Source organism: Onthophagus taurus, chromosome 11 (genome assembly GCF_036711975.1).
Source record: "Onthophagus taurus isolate NC chromosome 11, IU_Otau_3.0, whole genome shotgun sequence".
Taxonomy (NCBI): Eukaryota; Metazoa; Arthropoda; class Insecta; order Coleoptera; family Scarabaeidae; genus Onthophagus; species Onthophagus taurus.
Window position 1 is genome coordinate 28,333,362 of NC_091976.1, and position 23,835 is coordinate 28,357,196.

General features: G+C 32.5%; 1 protein-coding gene across 4 annotated transcripts in view; it reads right to left on the bottom strand.

The window, feature by feature from the left end:
- Positions 1 to 3,745: 3,745 nt before the first annotated feature.
- LOC111423689 (mitogen-activated protein kinase kinase kinase 10-like) overlaps positions 3,746 to 23,835 on the bottom strand; it is a 44,749-nt gene continuing 24,659 nt past the window's right edge. The window contains exons 3-11 of one of the 4 annotated variants that reach the window (XM_023056969.2): positions 19,410 to 19,585; positions 19,259 to 19,279; positions 19,017 to 19,188; positions 18,796 to 18,960; positions 18,043 to 18,213; positions 17,463 to 17,492; positions 11,896 to 11,991; positions 11,703 to 11,841; positions 3,746 to 7,294 (exon numbers count right to left, since the gene is read on the bottom strand). In XM_023056969.2, the coding sequence (XP_022912737.1) occupies positions 6,181 to 7,294; positions 11,703 to 11,841; positions 11,896 to 11,991; positions 17,463 to 17,492; positions 18,043 to 18,213; positions 18,796 to 18,960; positions 19,017 to 19,188; positions 19,259 to 19,279; positions 19,410 to 19,585 (2,084 nt within the window). In that variant the 3' untranslated portion in view covers positions 3,746 to 6,180. The remainder of the gene's footprint in view (positions 7,295 to 11,702; positions 11,842 to 11,895; positions 11,992 to 17,462; positions 17,493 to 18,042; positions 18,214 to 18,795; positions 18,961 to 19,016; positions 19,189 to 19,258; positions 19,280 to 19,409; positions 19,586 to 23,835) is intronic. The other 3 variants (XM_023056970.2, XM_023056971.2, XM_023056972.2) reach the window with 3 other exon arrangements.

Consider the following 23,835-nt stretch of genomic DNA (forward strand, 5'->3'; position numbering starts at 1 on the left):
TACAATCACCACAATTATTTAATATTCATTTTTAGCTATTAAATCGATTTTAGCCCACAATTTGAAAAATCACAAAAAGCTTTTTCATTTTTATAAAAAAACTTCAATTCTTTTATCTAATTTTTTTTTGTGTACTCCGAGAAAGTAGGTTTTCTCAAATTTAATTTAAACAGGTTATGTATAGTTTAAGCAAGTTTCTAAGATGCAAAAATATACAATTAGAATTTTTTTTTTTTTTGTTTAATTGTTTAAAGGTAAAAGTCGGTTTCTTTTAAAGAAAATGTCTTCATGCTTTTTATAACATCACAGGTTTTTACAAGTTGACTATATCAATTCATTGTTTGATCATTAAAAAAAATTTAAATATATTGTTTTTGGTAAAATGTAGAATCTAAGAGCAAAGTCATGTAATGGAAATGGCAAAGATGTTGCAGAAAGACAAGGAGAGGAAGTTGACATAAGAACATAATGCATAAAGTCATGGAACCAAGATTGAATTAAAGGAGTCATGGAATTTGAAAGAAAAACTACAAGCTTTATGGGGAACAAATTAGAAAACATGAAAGATCAAAAAAGTCCAGTACTTCTATTCTACAGCATTTAGGCCAAGCGAAGATCTCCAACATTAAGAAACTCTTCACAAAAAGCCTATTTGGCTGTTGGATTGAGATGCCCTCCGAGAATCTTGGAACACTTGCGAAAAAAATGTCAACAGACAGATGGCCTAAAAGAGTCATGGAATGAGTGCCACACAATAGGGCGAACCTTGGTTCTCCCAACAGAACAAGGAGGATCGATATGGCTATATCTGGGAAAAATGGAGATATATTTTTTTTAAATTTCATCGTTAGATAACTACAGATTTCCTTGTTACCTTCACTTTAAGAAGATACCCTCAAAGAGTATTTAGTACAAACACAGCACGTCTATAATCTACACTTTTGCAAAAAGGTAGCTCACAAGATAGATAGTGTAGACACAAAATTTTGGAGTTACTGTGAGACATGATGAGCCACGAGATCTTTAAGTTCTCCAGCACTTTTATTCAACAGCATTTATGCCAAGCAGAGATCTTCAACTTTAAAAACTCTTCACACAAAAAAAACATATTTGGCTGCTGGATTGAGATGCCTTTCGAGATTCTTGGAAGGACCACGTAATATTGACATAAGTACATAATGCATAAGGACATGCGAAAAGAATGCCGGCAGAGAGATGGCATGAAAGAGTCATGGAATAAATGCTACACCATAGAGCGAAGCGAATCGTCCAAGAGAATATGGAGAGAAGATATGGCAGATACAATTTACTCCAGGGTATTGGCGTAACTAGAAAAGATGAAGAACTTATTTTGCTAGATTTCATCATTAAATAACTACACATTTCCTTGTTATTTTCACTTTAACAAGCTATACTTTGGCAGAAAGGCAGCTCGCAAGCTAAATAGTGTACGCACAAATTTGCGGCTATTTTGTGGGGCATAATGAGCCACGAGATTCTTAAGTTTTACTGAAATTATAGGAAGGAAAGAATGAACTCTTCAACTGTGTTAAAAAGAAGGTGTAAAAGAGAATTTATAAAACAGCAACAGAAGAGGATGTCACAAATCCATGAAAAATAATCTAATCCTGCATTATATGCCATACAAGGTTTATGGGAAAGAAATTGGAAACATGAACGACAAAAAAGACATCTTCGAAGAGTTAAATTTATCAACGTTCTTCACAAAAAACCTATTTGGCAGTTGGATTGAGATGCCCTTCGAGAATCTTGGAAGGACCACTTAATATTGACATAAGTACATAATGCATAAAGACAGATGGCGTAAGACTCATGGAATGAGTGCTCATAATAGGGCGGATAGCCCAAGAGAATCTGGAGAGAAGATAAGACAGATGCAATGAACTCCAAAGGATTGGCAGAATATTGGAAAAGATGAAGAACCTTCATCAGAAGATTTTATCGTTACATAACTACAGATTTCCTTGTTATTTTCACGTTAAGTAGCTATCCTCAAAGAGTGTTTAGTACAAGCTCAGCACATCAATATCTAGACTTTTGCATAAAAAAAGCAGCTCACAAGATAGATAATATAGATACAAAATTGCGGATTTACTGTGAGACACGATGAGCTACGAGATCTTTAAGACTTTTATTGAAATCATGGGAAGGAAAGAATCAAATCTTCAACAGTGCCGAAACAGGAACTTTTAAAAAGAAGATCTCAAAGAGGACTTGCATAACAACAAAAGGAGCGGATGTCACAAACCCATGAAAAATGATCTAATCCTGCATTATATACCCATTTCAGCATTTACTTACAAAAAGCATTTACTTAATGTGGAACAAATTGGAAAACATAAAACGTCAAAATTCTACAGCATCTAGACCAAGCAGAGATCTTCAACATTAAGAAGCTCTTCACAAAAAGCCTATTTGGCTGTTGGATAACTTGGAAGGACCACTTAATATTGACATAATGCATAAGGACATGCGAAAAGAATACCGGCAGACAGATGGCCTAAAAGAGTTCCACACAATAAGGCGAAGCGTGGATGGTCTAAGAACATGGAGAGAAGATATGGCAGATGCAATGAACTCCAAGGGATTGGCGTATCTGAAAAAGATCAAGAACCTATTTTTCTAGATTTCATCGTTCGATAACTACAGATTTCCTTGTTATCTTCACTTTAAGAAGCTATCCTCAAAGAGTGTTTAGTACAAGCTCAGCACGTCTATAATCTAGACTTTTGCAGAGAAGAAGCAGCTCACAAGATAGATAGTGTAGACCACAAAATTGCGGATTTACTGTAAGACATGATGAGCCACGAGATCTTTAATAGTTTTAAAATAATCTAATCCTGCATTATATGCCCTACAAGCTCTATAAATGTAGAATGTAATAAATAAAACTCACATCGAAAGTGTTGAAACCTACAGAGCAGAATTATGTAATGGAAATGGCAAAGATGTTGCAGAAAGACATGCGAAAAGACTACCGACAGACAGATTGCCTAAAAGAGTCATGGAATTTGAAAGAAAAGAAGAAGAGTTAAATTTATCAAAGTTCTCCAGCACTTCTATTCTATAGCATATAGGCCAAGCGGAGATCTCCTCTCTCTTCCAAGATTTCCTTCGAGAATCTTAGAAAGACCACTTAATATCAAAGTACATGGCAAGATGTTACAAAGGGAAACTTCATCATAAAACAGTCTTGTCCAAAAACAAAGCTGCAGTGACGAAAGACGTCCATTTAGCAAGTTTAAGACATGGTTATGGATGAAGGCAATATCAATATTGATGAGCATTACAAGAAATAGAAAACGGAGGTATCTATACAGTTATTTAAGTCACTCCAACCCTGTTGGTTTAAACAATTTCATAAAAATTCACAATATAAAACTTTGGATTTTTGATAACTTAAGTACTTTAAGAACGCTGCCTTAATTCCCAAATTTTAATCCAATCTAGTACTTATGGGGAGATTTGGAGAGTGTTATCCGAAAAGACGAAACACATCAAAAGACATACTTAAAACAGTACTAATTATAGAATGGGAAAAAATATCAGTGAAAAATTGTGTTTTCAATGCAGAAGATTAAGAGAAGTTATTAAAATAAAAAGATATGCAGGGTATATACAGGGTGTGTCAAATGTCTGGAATATAGCCTAATAACTTCGCCATTTTTTATATTTCTTTATTAATCATGGCGCATTTTTTAGCAATATTTGCTTGTTTGTATTGTTTTTGTTTCGTTGCCATGGCAACCAACATTGATATTTTAAATAGGATGCATTATATGTTTTTTTTGCATATTTTGATCTATATACAGGGTGTCACACAAAAAATGCTCCAAGCTGTAACTCTGTTATTTACATTCCGATTTTCATGACACACGTATCAAACTAAATGGTTTTATAAATACTATAATTCATGCTACAAATAAATTTTTTCCAACGCTATCTTCAACTTCAAGCGATTTGTTTTTCAAATTGCTGCGTATATTTTTTTCACGTCATTGGATAGACATTTTTTTTCTGAATCCATTGATGTACAATACATCCATTTTAAATGTAATTTTAGCAGAGAAAAAACACCTGTATATAAATGATACTTATAAGTTGTTTTTTTATGTATCCCATGACACACTACAGTATAACACAAGTGAGTTTAAGAGAATGTTAGGAAACTAATTTAATGTTTTCCCATGCTACAATTACAATTAATGTTGATGTATTGTACATTAATGGATTCAGAAAAAAGATCTCTATCCATAGCGTGAAGAAAAACATACCGAGCAATTTGAAAAACAAAAATTAATAATCGCTTAAAATTGAAGATGGCCTTGAAAAAAATTTATTTGTAGCATGAATCATAGTATTCATCAAACCATTTCATTTGATGCCATAGTCATGAAAATCGGAATATAAATGACAGAGTTACAGCTTGGGGCGTTTTTTGTGTGACACCCTGTATATAAAAATGAATGTTTGTCTGTATGTCCTTTATAGAATCGTAAACTATACATTTGATCATGTGATGATCTTTAGCAAAGTTGTTGTGCATGAGCCCACGAAGGTTTCTAGAGGATTGATTTCTTTAAAATCAATAAAATGATTCAAAATGAATTGAATATTTACGTAATGTCTTTCCTTCAAATTTATTTTAGTTGGTGGAGTAGCAACGCGTGCAGGGTACAGCTAGTAGAGGATAAATATAATATAGTATAAGAAAAAAAAAACAAGAAAAAATGCGTTCTCTGAAAATATTAAATCAGCAAATTACAATCAAAGTAGGCTCCGAAATAACGCCGTTGGCAGCTTTAAATGTCAGAAAATTGACAGTTTAAACAAATATGGCGCAATTAAGCAAACGACAAAGAATCCAAATGTTAACGACATATGGATACGGTGATAGAAAACGCATTCAAAGTGAAGTTTGTACACTGTTCAATAATATTTACCCGGATACACAAATTACACAATCCAAGAGTATCCAAAATATTAAAAAAATTCTTTAACACCGGAAGTGTTAAAAAAACCTTCCAAAAAATGGACTACCAATGACGAAACTACGTTACATGTGTGTCACTGTACCCATACATTATTCATAATTGTTGAAACTGTCATTTTCTGACATTTAAGCTGTCAACGGCGTTATTTTGGCGCCTACTTTGATTGTAATTTGCTGATTTAATACGCAGTTTCTCGATTTTCTTATACATACAACCATGAGAAGATGACAAGATAGAGGGATTTATCCTCTATCAAAGTATGTAAAAAAAATATATGCATCCCATTTAAAATAATAATGTTGGTTGCCATAGCAACGAAACAAGAAACAATACAAATGTTTCACCAAAAAATGCGCCACGATTAATAAAGAAACTTGTATTTGAAACATTTTTCTTTAAAACCACAAATGGCGAAGTTATATTCCAGACATTTGACACACCCTGTATAGTTAAAAAATAAAATAAACTTAAAGGAATTGTCTTCAAATGAAGAAAAACTAATAAACAGTTTTGGAAGCTACTAAACCCATGAAATAATTTAGAACTGAAATTCCACATGGTTAATTAATAGATTAATTTTATAAAATATTAATATTCTACATTTTACCAATAAACAATATACAGGGTGATTCTAAAAACCGCTGACAGACTTCTAGAGTAGATAATACATGAAAAATTAAGATGAATAGTCTTAATATACATGGGGTCGGAAATGCTTCGTTGGCGAGATATAGCGGATCAAAGTTTCTTTAAAATTAAACATTATCTGCAATAAAAAGCACTTTTTTAAAAATATTGTCTACGCCATTGCTCTCTACGCGTGTAAAGTGATCAATTATCTTACAATTGGTCTCTTACAAAAGTTTGATCAAAGCAATAGTTTTTAAGAAAAACACGTTTGTAGAAAATTTGACCCCATGTATATTAAGACTTTTCATCTAAATTTTTGATGTATTACCTGCCCTAGAAGTCTGTCAGCGGTTTTTTGAATCACCCTGTATAGTATAGAATATACAAATCTAATCATTAAATTTTTTTTTTAATTTATCATGATTACTTTTCTTTTAGATTATTTGTACCATTTCTTTCCAAAAAAAAATCATTTAAAAAACTTGAAAGAAATTAAGTTTTTTTTTAACCCGCCGAAATTAATCATAATTATAACTTACGAAGCAAATTCTTTTTCAATATCAGCTAAAGACGGTCGTTGTCTTGTTCTTCTACCGGGTAAAGCCATCGAAGAATTTTCGTGCACATTAAGATCCATTAAAATCGGCGAAAACCTCACCCTACTCACCGAACAATTACTATCCTTAGCCGAAACGTAAGAACTATCATCGCTCGTTAAACTATCCGGAGGCGTTGGATTAGTTGGTGTGTTCCCACCCGAATGCCCTTGTTGATTATTCGAAGTAAAGTTATTTTTTTTCAAACTCGACCGTAACTTCGTATAACCACCCGTTTCCAACGTCGTCGGTCGTTCAAAATTATTCGTCGTCATCGATTCGTGCGAATTTTGCCTTGAATAAATCGAATTGTACTCGTTTGATGTCGCCGTCGTTTCAATCGTGGGGGGATATCTTCTAACAAAATGACTCGGAGGAGTATAAGAACTGTTATCATCTTCCATTCGAAACGGATTAATAATACTCCCGGAATTCGAAGAGACGTTTGATGGCGTTCTTCGATGTCCGCTTAATAATCTTTGGGGCGTTCTCGATCCGCTTTGACTACTAACGCTTATTGAACTACTAGTTGGATTATCATAAGCATAATCAGTGCTATAACCGTATAAAGTCGTAGTTCCACTACTATATTCCGAACTATGAATACAATCACCTGGATGAAAATTAAATCCTAAATTCGTTTCAGCCCTGTAGTTATTTTCCGGTCGTATACAACAGCCTAAAATGTGTTGGGGAGTTGCAGATTCGTTCATTTGGCAATTATAATCACCAGGGATGTAAATTGTTGCCGCTCGATCGTAAGGAGTGTAAAGTTCGCTTCCATCGTTACTAGTCGAACTAGATTTTCTTCTAGGTGAGGGATTTGGTGTTATTAAAGGTAGGTGTTGAGGGGAATCAGTAAATTGGCCGCTATCGTGTTGTTGTTGTTGTTGCTGCTGCTGTTGTTGTGAAGGCATTAATTGCGAATTGGAAAGTAATGGGCGATAGTGACGAATTGGCCCGTGATAGGTGTTGTGGCTAAATGTGGATGTTGAATAATCAAACTCCGGTTCTGTACGCCATGGTTGAACTTCATAACCGCTTGGTTCAGATCTAAAAAGTAATTATTTGTGTTTTGATTCCTTTTTATCATCGTGTGTGTTAATGAATGTACAACTGATACTTTAACGATGAAAAAGTTTTTTTAGTTTCTACCGGTTTCGGCGTGTTAATGCCATCCTCAGGAATCATACAGGGTGGTCCATTTAACGTGAGACAAGCGATTATATCGAATTCGGAATCTGCCTCCCTTACTTCATTCTACTCTATCTTACTTTCTATATTTTTGTTCATGATCTTTTTTCAATTATAGTCCCAACAACAATCTTAGAATGTGTCAAGCCTATTGCTATATATCATATACCACGAAGTAATAAATGGAAGAACTAATCTAAATCTACTTAATTGCTGGACCAAAATAAATTTTACAAATATGTTTTAGATTTTACAATGTTTTATAAAACCAAAAATTATTTTACGCTGAATGATATGCAGCGAAACAATTTTCTAAACTTAAAACAGGTTCATCTTTGTAGAGACTATACAGGGTGGTCCATTTAACGTGAGATAAGCGATTATTTCGAAAACGGTTCATTTTACATAAAAATGAACCAAATGAAAGTTGTTCTGTGCGAAGGGGGAAACCATATGACGATAACATTTTTTGACCTTGATCTTATTTTCATGGTTATATGAAGGTCACGGCCAATTTTTGAAATGGCGCCCTATATTTTAATGTAAAATCTGAATCTGTGGATAAAAGAAAAGTAATTAAAAAAAAATTTTACTGTGTGGTTTTGCCAGTATACAGGGTGAGCAAATTTGGGTGTTATTATAGGCTATCTCAGAAACTATAAGAGATACGGAAAAAGTAGGTGCCATGTCCCGGTCTCTTTTTTCGAGACTAATCCAATCGCGCAAACACCGAACCTCTATCTTCTTTTGTTTTTAAGTTATAGCCAAAAAGTTAAATTTTCGTGATTTCAAAAAATGCTCATATTTCGTTTATTTTTCCAATTAGAGAAATGGGGTTGATACGTTTTTAAGATACCTTTTTAAGCAGAATATACTGCCGTTGAAAAATTTTAAACGTATTAGATGATTTTTGAGATACAACACAAAGTTGTGTTTTTTTAAATACAAACTATACTTGATTATTACAGTGTTAATCACTTATATGCGGATGATCTTCAAATCTATACATCAACAACTGTGAATGAGCTCCCGGTGTCCATGGCGCGGCTTAATGACGATCTGTCCAGGATACTTCACTGGTGTAAATGTTTTGGCCTGAGTTTAAATATTGCCAAGACACAAGATATAGCATTCGGTTCAAAATCTTTACTTGCAAAATTTTACTCTTTCAATAATACGCAACTGATACTTGGTGACAATGTTATACATTTCACCAATACGGTCAAAAACTTGGGAGTGACAATGGACTCAGCGCTGTCTTGGCGGTGTCAAATTCAGTCTGTTTGTAGGAAGGTCTATTTTTGTTTTCATTCCTTGCGTAAACTGGGTTGTTTCCTTTCCCTTGCTGTCCGTCGTAATCTTTGTTACTCATTACTACTGCCCCACATATATTATGCTGATACGGTGTATCCCGACCTAGCAATTTCCCTCCGTAACAAATTGGAAAGACTGCAGAACAATTGTCTACGCTTTATTTTTGACCTGGGTAAGTACGACCATGTGACGCAATACCGAAATCACCTTCGTATATTGACTGTCGAAAAGCGCAGATCCTCCCGTATACTGACATTATATAAAATACTTTCTTCTCGGACCCCAGGATACTTGTACACGAACTTTCAATAAATGTCGTCTCGTGGTCTGCCTACTAGAGCACAGTCTGATACCTTACTCATACTTCCCGTTCATCGTACAGAGAGATATCATGGATCTTTCACGCTGCAGGCTATAAAGCTTTGGAATAGTTTACCCACGGAAATACGCAACACTCGGAGTTTTCTAACATTTAAGGTCTGCTTAAGGGATTATCTATTAAGACTGCAATTATCTGAATCTAACTCTTGATGGCAGGTGACATTCTCTTCTCTTTTCCTTTTTTTTTTCTTTTCTCTTTTTTTCCTCCTCTCTATCAACTGTACGTTGTGTTTCTTCTTTTTTTTTCCTTTTCCTCTGCTCTTTTTCTTCTTTTTACTTAAATGTTGAATTATTTAATAATGCCATATTGATTATTTTTTTACATACATTGCTGGTTGGGTCTTTTGGAAGACATCGCTCTTGGCGATAAACTGACCTTTTGTCAACATACACTATTAATTAATTCATTTATGTATACATATATATTATTTTTCTCCTGTTTGTGGCAATAAACTTATTATTATTATTATGTTACTGAAAAGAGCATACTTTTAGCTTTCCAATGATGTGTCGCATGCATGGTGTCTTTGCAGAAAATAAGCATTAATTTTCAATTCCAAAATAGTAAGCGCCTATGATGTGGTTTTGCACGAATATGACAGAATAAAGGTGGTTTTGTACTATTATTCAGGATAAAGTTGGTTTTGTACCAACGAATAAAAACTTTGAATAGTTAATTTAAATTTCTCAGCATCTTATCCCTGACTTTGTTCACCAATAAAAAATGGTTAGAAAGTTTGTTTATTAAAAATACAAGAAATGTATTAATTAATGAATAATTAAATATGGACAACTTCAGGAACTAAACAGTCACAAACTATCATCTTCTTCTACTAAACTTACTGGTTGTAAGATTAGAACAGTTCGGAATCAATAAATGAAATCTTCGGTAATATTTTCCCACAAACATAAGATTTAGAAGTTTTTTGATATCAGCAATCATTTTGTATATATCATTGGATATCAATTTTGAAATTGGGTGAGATACAGGAAATTAGGGATCATAAACTGGGGGCGGATTTTCCATTGAAGCACCGTTTCAATGAGGATATGAAGACTTATGTATCATCTGCAAAGCAGACTCCAATATATTCTATATTTAATTTTATTTAAAGATAATCAATAACATCATAATCAACTATAGTTTGTATTTAAACAAACACAACTTTATGTTATATCTCAAAAATTATCAGCTATGTTGAAAATTTTTCAACGACATTATATTCTACTCAAAAAAGTTCCTGTAGAATGTATTAACCCCATTTCTCTAATTTCAAAAATAAACGAAATATGAGCATTTTTTGAAATCGCTAAAATTTGACTTTTCGGCTATAACTTTAAAACAAAAGAAGATAGAGGTTTGGTATTTGCGGGATTGGATTAGTCTCGGAAAAAGAGACCGAGACATGGCACCTACTTTTTTCGTATCTCTTATAGTTTCTGAGATAGCTTATAATAACACCCAAATTTGTCCACCCTGTACAACGGCAAAACATCTTTTCAAAAAAAAATTGAAACATCTTCAGAAACAATTAACTAACGTTTATAATCTAGCAAGAACAAATAAGGTTTATGAATTTTTAAACATTTTCCTACCCGCTTCGATGCATTGTCTAGTTTTTAATTCTTAGAATACTATTTAAGAATGCTCAACAAAAAAATCCAGAACCTTTGGAAGAGAGCGGATCAATTGGCTAAAGAAGCTTCGATCTGCGAAGATTTACAAATTGATTTAAATGTGATTTCTAAGAGATCAGTTAAAAATAGGATTAGGAAATTTATGTTGAAAAAATGGCAAGATAGATGGGATAACTCAGTGACCGGGAGATTGACTCATCAGTTTATACCAAGAATTGGTAGGGTTTGTAGATTTTTAAAACCAGAAACTGTAGAGTTAATTACTGGTCATGGCAATTTTGAGGAGTATTTGAACAGAATTGGAAAATTTGAATCTCCTTTGTGTATGTGTGGTGATGAGATCGGAACATCTATGTATGTTCTATTTAAGTGCAAAAATAAATTTGAGGAAAGGTCCAGATTGGAGTGTAGTATGTTAGTTAAAGACATGGTATGGCCTAAATCAGAGAAAGAAATTAAAAACATAGACAAATGTGATGAGTGATGAAATAAATAAATAAAATAAAAGTTAAATAATTAAATAAAAAATCAAAAAAAAAATAAAAAAACACAAAAATATTATTTATTTGTTATTGCTACTTAGTTTTTGAGTAATTTTTAAGAGCGTTGCATAGTTTTATAATTTTTATTGAGTATTTTAGTTGTTTAAAAATCTATGCTTATGAATGCTTTATATATGATTTATAGAATGAATTTTATTTTTATTAAATATATAGGTGTAGTACCTTTAGGTGGAGCACCTTAAGATTTATTTTCATTAATTTATCTTTCAATGATATAGAGTGTATGATTCCTGAGGATGGCATTAACACGCCGAAACCGGTAGAAACTGAAAAACTAAATAAACTTTTTCATCGTTAAAGTACGACTATTATTTGCACATTCATTAGAAAATAATAGGTTTAATAAAGGAATGCTTATTATTGGTTTTTACCTGTGAGGTTGCAATTTTGGATGAACGGGTGAAACGTTTGATAACCGAACATCATAACCAGAAGCAACTCCAGCTAACATCGCCGCTAAGTTATATAAAACCAATTCGATGATTCCCAATTTTGGTTTAGTTTTTAATCCTAAAATAATATTTATTATCTACAAGAAATTGATTTGAAATAAATGGGGGTTACCGTCTATATTGTACAAAGTCGGTATAGGCACATTATGTCTAATTCCAGTTCCAGGGATGGGATATTCCGGGGCCCAATCTTCTGGCGGTACAAAATCTGTCAAATCCAAACATAAAACCATAGGAGTTCGGCGGAGTTCAAGATACCAATAAATTTTAAAAGAAATTAATTAATGTAAATTAGCTATAAAAATAAAATCACATAAAGTGTTTCAAATTTATTAAGAAAAACTAAAAACCAAAAAAATTGTAACAACAATCTCCTTATTAAAAAAGAAACACATAAAGCGGAGTGTAATAATTAATATAAAATTAATACAAATGGAAAAATATTACAGGATTCATTAAAAATAATTAAGGAGAAGATAAAGGATGATCCGTGCTACCAAAAAAAATTAAATAAATAAATAAAAGGAAAAAAGGTACAACTACTAATACGAAATAAGTCATGCTTGTGAGAAAGAAAAAATTAAAAGGCATCAAAACAGGTCTCAGAATGTTTATTCAAAGAAAAAAATAAACGGTACATTATAAACCTTCACCAAAAAAAATCTAAATTTCGAAAACAAAAATTAGGACGAGATGCACTCTGAACACTCCCGTACATACACAAGCCCGAAGCAGTGAAAAAGAAATTAAATAAATATTACCAAAAAAGCCCAAAAAAGTGTTCTTGAAAAAAAAAAGTAATAAGAGGGGTGGATAAAAACTACACCCGAAGCCCCAATTTAAAAAAATAAAGCTAGGCCGATATGTACAGGAGGAGTCCAAAGGAGCATCGGCGGTTTATTTTTTAATATATTTTTTTTTAATTATATTTTTGGATAATTTTCACAGAGTTATGAGTAATAAACCTAAAATACTAACTACACAATAAACGTATAATTTAATTAATTTAAAAAAAAGAACTCAACTAGGTACTACATAAGGAAGTTTTCTTTTTTTGATGCTTAAGCTGGCGTAAAATGTAAAAAATACAAGAAAAAAAAATAAAATAAAGGGACATACACGAAACATGCTACTTTTTTTACTGTGCTTTTTGCTCTACAGAGCGAAAACCAAACAAAACCGTTTTTGAAGTGCATTAATAAAGAAATTTGTGTTTATTTAAATTCATAAATCAAAAAAACGTTTTAAATTTTTTGATTTTGTGTTAGTTTTTGGCAGGTACTTAAGGAGATCACTTTACTGTTAAAAAATAACGCACTCTCACAGAGAGATAAATTTAAAAATCGAAATTCAATGAAATTATTTCAAAAGTGATGATTTTGTCTTTTTCTAAATATTAAAAATGTGACTTTTACCCAAAAGATAAATCCAGCTGTTAGTTAATGAGGCCAACAAGATGATAAAAATCGGATTAAATAAGAACTGAAATTAATAATAATAGATTTTAAGAGATGGCGCTAGTACATACAAAGAAATTCCTTCTTCTTCATTATCCTCACTAATATATTACTGACATCATGGTTTTCTTAATGTTTATTTTGATTGACAAATACTAACATCGGACAAAACGTTGTGTTGATTATTATGTTTAATGATTCACGGTTTTTGTTACAGATGTTTGCGCATCCCAACTATTTATTGTCGAAGTAAACCAATTCTGCCCGCTTATTTACTTTCCCAGCCCTATGAATAGTTCCGCCCACTCAATTTGCGAACTCATCACTCCACCACGGCTACCTAATTATTAAGTATATCGCATACTCGCAAGATTGCTTCATTTATCATTCGATAATTATTTCTGATAAAATTTGTTATTTAAAATGAGCGGTGTAATAAGAGTACTGATCGAATTTACTTTTTAAGAAAGTCGAGTTTAGATTATGGCTGCGTTAACAAGTTATTCATCTAACGTTGTTATTAATAATAACTTTTACACTTGGTGTTTTATACAGTGTCCGCCAAAAAGTCAGCAACACCTTCTTTTTCTTCTGAAATTTAGTTTATATACGAGGTTCATACCGATCTTTCGATCTAAAGTATTTTTAAGATGGTGGCCACTTCCGGTTCTCCGGAAGTAGACATTATATGCGAAAAAATAAGTTGACTTTGATAAAAGTTATTGGTAAAACTGATTTAAAACTCCATATCTCAGCAAACGTTCATTCACAAAAGCTCTAAATTGGCACGATTACTCTTCAAATGCTGTCAAATAGATTGTCTGTATCACAGTATCTTATACAGAATGGTCAAAAAGTGGCACGCATTTAATGACAACAAAGTCGAAAATTAACAACTTTATTAGCTCACCAGAAAGGGAGTTTGCCATTTATTAGGCCATGATATTTTGACAGTTTTTCGTTTAATTTATTTTTGCAATTAACTTTGGTTGATAATCTTTTAGTTTAGTATCTTTTATTTACCAAAAATAACAAACAGAAGAACAAATAAATGAAACAATGAAAACAAAAATTAGGTTTGGATAAAAAATTTAATCTCTCATTCTGCTAGGTTAAAAAAAAAATGGGGCGTTCCATTTAAAATTTTCAACTTTCTTGCCATTGAATATGGAGAAACGATAATTTAATTTTTGATCACCCTGTATAAGATATTGTGATACAACAAATGACAATCAATTTAATAATAATAATACGAAAAATGCTAGGTACCAGTGACATTTATCAAAGTCAACATAAAAATTATAGCATTCCATTTAGAATAACGAAGTTAAGGTTTACTTCCGGTGGACCGGAAGTGGCCACCTTCTTGAAAATACTTTAGATCGAAAGATCGGTATAAGCCTCCCATATAAGCTAAATTTCAGGAACTTTGATGCAATGGAACAGAAATAAAACGGGTGTTGCTGACTTTTTGGCGGACACTGTATACAGGGTGAGTTATGTATATTACGACGATAATTGCTAAACCGTTTGAGAAAGAAAAAAATGTTTTATATAAAAGTTGTTTGATTCTATTACAAAAAATTATTTTCCCTTATACAGGCTGTTCCATTTAGTCGTGACGGAGAGTATGTAGATATTTTTAAATGGAACACCCTATATATTTTATCATATTGTGAATAGCATTAAATTTGTTTATGCAACTGTATATGTTACTAACTCATAGCGTTCATAGTTCCTGAGATATTCAATGGTTTTTCCAAAATGTGTCCATTGCAGGATGTTTTTAAAAATTATGTAACATTTTTTCCAATTTTGCTTTGAAACTATGTCAGATAATAGTCAAAGCCACTAGATAAATGATAGTATCCAAAGATATTACATACGCTATACAGCGTGTTCATAAAGCTTAGTTAATTTTGACGTTTTTCAAATGGCTTTTTCATAAGTTTTCTAGAACATCCTGTATATTGTGTGCTGGTTGAATTGCCCATCAAGTTACCTTTACTGCTGGTTTGTGCTGGTTTAAATAATGATAAGTATGTCACATATCTAACTTTAGTAATTTTCGAAGTTTCTTTAGTAGAAAATAATACGCACATGTTAAGAGATACCTCAAGATCTTTTATACAGCGCATTAATGATTGTAGAAGAGAAAATGGGCGGCATTTAAACAACTTCTAAATATTAATTAAACTAATACATATTTGTTGAGCAACGTTTAGTAATTGTTTATAGTTTGTTGCTGCATTTCTTTCAAATAATTTAGTAATTAAAAAAGGAATTTATTGTTATGCCATTTAAGCCCACTTTTACAACCCTCCTGATAAACGATCTAGAGGATAGTTGCCATGGTTACGGAGATTTTAAGCGCTCTCATTGGCTAAGGTCCATTACTACCATCTTTTAGTTAAATTTATCTTATAGATAAACCCATGTACTAGCCAATCATAGCGCGTAAAATAGCCGTAACCATGGTAATAATCCCTTAGATAGTTTAATTAGAAGATGGTAGTAACGATGAGAGCTAGATTTATCTATCGGATAAATTTATCAAGAGGTGGTAAAAGTTGGCCTTAATTTGTATTTTTATCACGTTTTGATTATTATTATTAAGTTTTCTTTAAATTCTGTTTTAATATAATATTACTGATTTACAAATGACAGACAAACAAATACAGGGTGTCCATTATGTATGGAATATAGTATATATCTTGGTATGTATCAACTTTACAAAAAAAACATTTTATACAAAAGTTGTTTAATATTTTAGTTGCCATAATAAGACAGCATTCAATTGTTTTTATTTCAGAAAACAAATGAGCAACGAATAACACTTGAAGTTTTTTAAATGGACCCTTTCGTTAGGCTCATTTGATAGAGATTTTTTTACTCTTTACGATGACGTAAAATTTTAGAACCCTTATATCAGAAAATGTTTAAAAAAAATGTAAAAACTTTAACTAATAACATTAATCTAGATATCCGAGATCGTCAAGTACCTCGAATTATTGGAGATGAACACTAATTTTTCGTTTATTTGGTATGTAAATTTAATTTACGGTAATAATTCGAGGTACTTGACGATCTCCGATATCTAGATTAATGTTATTGATTAATTTTTATTAATAAACAATTTTTCCATATTTTTCAAAAATTTTTTGATGTAAGGGTACAAAATTTTTACGCCATCGTAAAGAGAAAAGTTATCTCTATCAAATGACATTTAAAAAAATTGAAGTATTATTCGTTACTCATTTGTTTTCTGAATTAAAAACAATTGAATACAGTCTTGTTGTGGCAAATAAAATATTAAACAACTTTTGTATAAAATGTTTTTTTATAAAGTACGCTATATACGCTATATTTCAAACATAATGAGCACCCTGTATATTACATTCTGTCACTTTTTTAAGTATAATAATGACACTTTATTTCACATTTTTCTTTAAATTGTAAATATCAGGAAAGCTATTAAAGTTAGACATATGACATAATTATCATTAATTAAAGGGAACTTGATGAGCAATTCAACTGGCACACAATATACAGGGTGTTCCATTAAAAAAACTTAAGAAAAAGCCAAAAACGTCAAAAGTAACTGAGCTTTTCAAACACCTTGTATAGTGTATCTAATATCTTTGAATACTAACATCTATCTACTGGCTTTGACTATTGTCTGACGTAGTTTCAAGGCAAAAATGTCGTTTTTACATCGTTTTTAACAACGTTTTTTTTTATCGGTTAAGAACAATTGAATATCTCAGGAACTATAAACGCTGTGAAATAGTAACATATATGGTTGTATAAACAAATTTAGTTGTATTCATAATATGATAAAATATACAGGGTGTTCAAACGGTTTAGTACTAATAACTCACCCTGTATAACTATGGTCTGGAAATAGGATTATATTTCCTAGATAAGGTAAAACGGAAGTAGAAGAATTTGAAGCAAAAAAGCAGGGATAAACTATATTATAACGACTCTATAAAGTGTCTCTCAATAAGATGAAATAGAGTCAAGATGAAGTTTTAACCTAAATTATAAAATGAAATGAATACAGCTTCGAATAACTCTGTTTAATAAATTAAAACACTATTTTTGATATAATTTCTTTATCAATACACCCAAAAAAGTTTCAAAAAAAAAAAATAAGTATATATATAGGGGGAAAACAAAGCAAACTGCTTCTCTTCTCAGAAAAAAACTCAAAACTTACACATAACAGGTAACTTTTCCTTAGAGACGCCTTACGAAAGAAAAAAAAATATATAAATTAATATTTCTTTTTGTAAACTTTTTCACTTTTTTAATATAAATTGAATTTATTCTATAAAAACGTTTGTTAAAGTTTTATTTTCTCGAATCTCTTGGTAAACTACGTTCCCTAGTATTAACGTAATTAGGATTATTGCGAACTCCGCGAGCAATAACGAAACTATTATTGGCAAAAACTGTGTCGTACGTGTGAGTTTCGTTAATATTCCCAAACGACCTGCTCAGCCGGTTTCGAGCCAAGAGCTGCGCTTCGCTCGAAGGGTAGCTATTGTTACGAAAGGCGGGGGCGTTATTAGTGCTTCCTTTCCGACCACCGTTATTATTACTATTATTCATATTATTACTACTATTGGTTGTTTTAAACGGTTTAAAATCGGTGTGCGTAAACGCCGTTACTTTATTCAATACAAGCTGAAAGATGTTGTCCCTACTTCCGCCGCTTTCGCTACCGCCGCCGTTAGACAATTTGCGGCCATTTCGGTTGTTATTGTCGGCGGTGGTCGGGGGGCGATTTGCATTACCTATGTCGTGGGCTGGCCTGGTGATCGCTAAACGAGGCCTGATCAGGTTTGGGGCGCTCACCGAGCTGATCCCAGCCCTCGGATTCGAACGCAACATTGGTATTTGGCCGCGTTCCCGCTGGTGGCACGTGCTAGGACCCCAAGTTTTCCCTTTTACGCCATCCGGCGGCACTGAAATTCACAATACAAACCCAACCCTCATTCTTTTTATTCTTTTCTTCTCTTAACTTTGACTTTTTACTTCCTTAATTTCATTCAAATCACTCCTAAATGATATCAAATAACTTTTCAAAACAATCCTTAATTAAAATTAATTCCTCTCAATCTTTTTATAATTTTGTCTCCTAAATCATATAGAACGAAATTTTAACCGTGAGAAAAGGAAGAGTGATGCAAAGCAAAAATAATACGATCTAATCATTAACAAAAAAAGGGAAAACCAATTAAAATCATAAGTGCAAATACTACAACAAAAAAATTAAAAAAAAAAAAGTTATTTGATCTCATTTCTTCACACGACATCAAAAATGTTATACGTTAAATCTATAAAATCTCTATATTATACGAATAAAGCTATCAAAAAAACTGTGAACACACTCTCATCATCAATTTTATTCTTAACCATGCATCAAGACACTCGATACCACGCAACAAACAAAAAAAAATAAAACAAATTACATGCTTGATGTAATAAGTAATAACTATTTATGTTTTTAATGTTATTTTACTATTAATAAGAATGATGTTACTCACGAACTATTGCTTGTAAACGAGGTATCGCAGGTGAACCAGGTGGACTATTAGGAGATGCTATCTGTTGATTCAAAGGAAGAACGGTGATTTTATGTTGAAAATCGCACGGTGAACTAATAATCGATCCAGGTTCTTTCTTCAATTTCTCTTTAAGTTTAAATTTACCTAAAACACAAAAAAATACGTTAAAAAAAAACATTTTAACCAGCCAAAAAACCAACCTTTTCTTTTTTTGGGTGTAGGTGCTTGCTGTTTAATCATAAAATCCAACTCTCTCTCCAACAATTCATATTCTCTCGCTTGTAACTCTTGTTCTCGTTTCCTCAACTTCTCTTCGTGCATTTTATGCTGTATTTGGGCTTTATAAAGGTCCTCCTCTCGACATCGTAATTCCTAACAAACATGAATTCGCTATTTTAATAAAACCCGGTTCGTTTTTAAGAAAAAAATCCAATTTATTTACCTCCTCGTACGTTTTACATGCCTGATTTACAGAGCAGCGGCAAAGGATGAAATATGAATCGAATAAGTAAGAGTGTAAAAAAAGCAAAGAAGCGTGAAATAATACGATACACACAATTTAATGTTGTATCGTCGAAAATTTACTATTTTACCTTTTCTTTATTACGCAAATCAAGGAGGACCGCTTCGATTTCTTGCCGCCAATCGTCTTGCATCGTATGAAAACTTTCATGAGGTGTTTGAGTAAATGCCGAATTTACTATTCCTTCTAAAGCGTGGAGAATTTCTTCAAATGATGGTCTATGGTGTGGATCTGATTCCCAACAAGCTATTATAAAAAAATAAAGAATTCAAGATATATTAATGTTATCTAATATTAATATTAGAGGCCTTAATAAATATAATTTTGTTACAAAATATATTTATTCCGCTTTAATGCCTTGTGCTTTAACGATGCATCATCGTTGTATTATTTCAAAACATAACTAAGTTTAATAACGCAATTAATTACGATCAACATTTTAATAATTGCGATATTAATTTGCAATTCATGTGTTTTATGCCAACTTATATTCAAGAAATGCATTAAACTGTGTTCCATTATCTGCTAGGAAGAGTATACACAAAAATTTTAAATTTAGACTGATTGAACCTCATTCCAACATTTTGAATATTGCTTAACAGTACAGGGTGGTTCAAATTCGATGTCCGAATAGGCTATCTTGGAAACTATAAGAGTTAGAAAAAAAGTAGCTTACATGTCATGATCTCGTTTTTCGAGAAACTGCTGATGCCAAGAACCTCAAAGCGCTATTTTTTTCTGATTACAAAAATATGGAGTTAAATAGGTCTATTTCTTATTGCTTTAGAATAAACCTAAAAATAGACTTTTTTTTAGTGTCGTCAAAGAAATTAAATTTACAGTTTCCTGTAAATTACTATAACTAAAAATTATTCTACTAAAAATGTATATAAAATTTACTTTATTTTCTAATATGTAATATTCTAACATGTTAAACTTTTCGTAATTTTCGTAATTTATCTTAAAAAACAGGATTTTTAATTTGACACTTCAGAAAATCTTTGAATACAAACAAATGTTGCTATGTTTATTTGAATTTAAAAAAATATATATATGAGCGCCATCTATTAATAATTTATTAAGTCATTTAATAATAAGATTAAATATTAATAAAAAAATGTGAAATAATGCAATCTATTACAACTTTTGTGTAAAACAAATATAAATTAAATAGTTCAACAAATGTATTTGTTTCAAATATGTTTTTTTAATTTTTAGTTATAATTTACAGGAAACTGTAATAATAAGAAATAGATCTGTCAAACCCTATATTTATGTTTTTATGAATTATAAATACACATATTTTTAACCCATTTCAAACATGCAAAAATACAGCGTTCATCACTTAAGTAATGTTTTTGGTTGCTCAAACAATACATCATTGACTGGTTTAATGGGAAATTAGGCATTTGGTCAACTACAGATAAAAACTGAGACTGGAGAGATAAATCGAGTTCAATCTGTAAACAATAGCGACAATTGAAGCTAAATAAATGCCTTTGGTTAAGATTAAGTTGCATTTTGACAAAAACGCCAAGTACGCAAATAAAGGTAGAAGTAACTTTCCAACCCAAAAAAATGATATCAATGTTAATTTCGGTTTTAAAACCAAACTGCTTCTTCGAACATCAATGAACTTATTGATTCCTATCCGCTGAGGCCTTTACTACATTGATTCCTATCACATCAGCAGTGCATGATAAAAATTATAACAGTAAATCGCGCCAATTATAAGTTGCTCTATTTAAGGATAGATAAATTGATTCAACTGGGACAGTTTGCCACTTTGTCTTTAATATGTCCATACCACAGTATTACAGTTATATTCAGCCAAGCGCCCTCTCACTGATCTAACCAGCTTTTGACACATGTCTTAGAAAAATACACTTCTCCATGTTTCATAAATTTCTTGATCTTGATTTTGAGTACAACCTTATACAATTTAAGATGCCCAAAAACATAACAGAGTTGTTATTATGTATCCTCTAAAACATCATTCAGATAGAGATCAGATAGAGAAACTTTATCTTAACTAGTTTTTCCACAATAACTTATAATTTTTGTATACAAACCATGTATTCGTAGAACAACCTTAGTTAACGCGCTTAAATCTTGTTCATTGGGCAAATGAAATTTTGATTCATTTTCGTAGCTTGAATACATATCAACGTTGTAGGGAAATTCCGGAGTAGCAGGGAACTCAAATAATTGATAACTCCATTTGTGAGATACCCATTAGAGGGACCTCATTGTTTCATGTAGTGACGAGACACATTTGCTTATTAATAGAACGACAATTTCGTGCGGCTCGCTGAGAAAGTGTTTTTGGAGAAAATCTATAATTGATTGTGTTTGTAGGCTTGGTAACCTCGTTCTCACTTTATGAATTAGATTCTTTGTTTATTTCCTTTGTAAACAACAAGGTAAGAATAATAAAACAATGAATGTTTTCAAATATATCAATAATTTTGGTATCTCTATCATATTGGGACTTCGTTCTATATATTAATTTTACTTTAATACTTTATTACTCCATTTTACAGAAAAAAGCGTAGAGTGCGTCAATTTAACCTTAGTAAGGTGCGTTTTTGGTGACACCAGATAGCAGTTCATCTTCCCGCGTGTGTCTCGAGGATGTGATATTTCATATTTTTTTGAAAAATTCAAAGTAATTCTTCCTAACCAATACGGCACATTCCAAAATATAAATTCCATACAAGGTAGGTATTTTATAGTCTTTGAAGTAACTTCTACAGCTATCAGTATTTTTTAGACCAAAGATTGCTCTTACACACCTCTTCTGTAGTATGAAGATTCTATCTATACCAACATCATGGCCCCAAAAAACAACTCCATATCTTAGCAAGGAATGAACATACGCATAATAAGCATTTAATGCTGCTTCAATGCCAGCTGATCTGGAAATAATCCGAATAGCATATGAAAAATGACTGATCTTGCCAGCAAGGAAATCAATATGATTGGTCCAAGACAGTCCAGGATCCATTTTCCAACCTAGAAACGAAATCTCTTCAAAACTGGCAATCTTAGTATCCCTACACCTCGCCTTGATCTGGTTAGAGCATAAGTGATAGTTAACAATTTTCGTTTTCTTTGTACTTAATTTTATGTTGTGGATTTCAAACCAATCCGCAAGTTTATTCAGATCCTCAGTAAGTGATTTCTGGATTTCATAATCAGTGCTACACCTCACCACGGTCGTTGTGTCATCCGCAAACGTGATCGTAATGTTGTTGGTTACACGTGGTAAGTCATTCACATATAGGAGAAACAATAGAGGAACCAATATGGAACCCTGAGGTACTCCCAGCTTGACTTCCCTCCAAGCTGATCTTATTTCTGTTCCCTGTTCACTGTTGGCAACTACACATTGTAACCTCCCTGATAGATAGGATTTCATCCATGACAAGCTAACACCTCTAAAGCCAAGTCTCTCCAATTTGGTCAAAAGTATTGAATGATGTACACTATCAAAGGGTTTTGTAAGATCCATGAAAATGCCGACCCTGAAGCATAGCTGGGAACATTTTTACACCCAACAGAGTAAGGTGGGCTGTTTCTAATTTCATGCCCCTAAAATCGCCTGGAGGAGATGGAATTCTGCCTATTTTTCTGCAAAAAGGCTTAGAAGACCTTCTCCCAGTAATAATATCCCTATATATAGCTAGCTACAGCTTTAGCTATCTACCTGAGGAATGGAGTGCTTGTCACTAATCCACTCCACCCTAGCCAAGATGCTTACCAGAAAGCAAAATCAACAATTACCGCTCTCCATGCTTTGACTAGCACTTTAGAGGAGGCAATTGCAACGGGTGCAATGAGATCCTGTCCGACGGCTGCTTTGGAAGCCCTACTCGGTCTCACACCGCTACATTTGTATATACAAAAGAAGGCAGGTTCAAGTGCTTTATCACTTTCTTCACTTGAGGAGGGTCTCAACTAAAAAGAGGAATCCTAGCCTGGTACACCGATGCTTCAAAGACAGTTAGATCCGGAATAGGCATAGGCATCAGTGGACCAAATAGCCACATTAAACTGCCCCTCAGCTCGGACATAACAATTTTCCAAGCAGAAATTCGTGCTATAAACTTCTGCACCGCTTTGAACCTACAGAAGGGACAGAAAGGTGCATCCATAAAGAACTTCCAGGTCACAGACAAGCGAAGAGTATGATAACTCCGTCGCAAAACAAAACCAAAGAGGTTTTATGCCTCATCAAAGGCTCTCAGGTTACCTGACCAGCCATGCGCCCCTAACATACAGCCTCTTCCACATTGGACAAACTGAGGATCAAACTTGTCGACTATGCAACGACTAGTCAGAAACTGCTGAACATATTGTATATTGTCCAATTGCGTCGCCAGAGGTCGTCTAAGACACAATATTTTTGGTAAAACTCCCTTGACACCTACCGACATAAAGGTTCAAGACCTCAGGACAATACTAAGGTTCATCAAGGACCTACATTCGCCCTA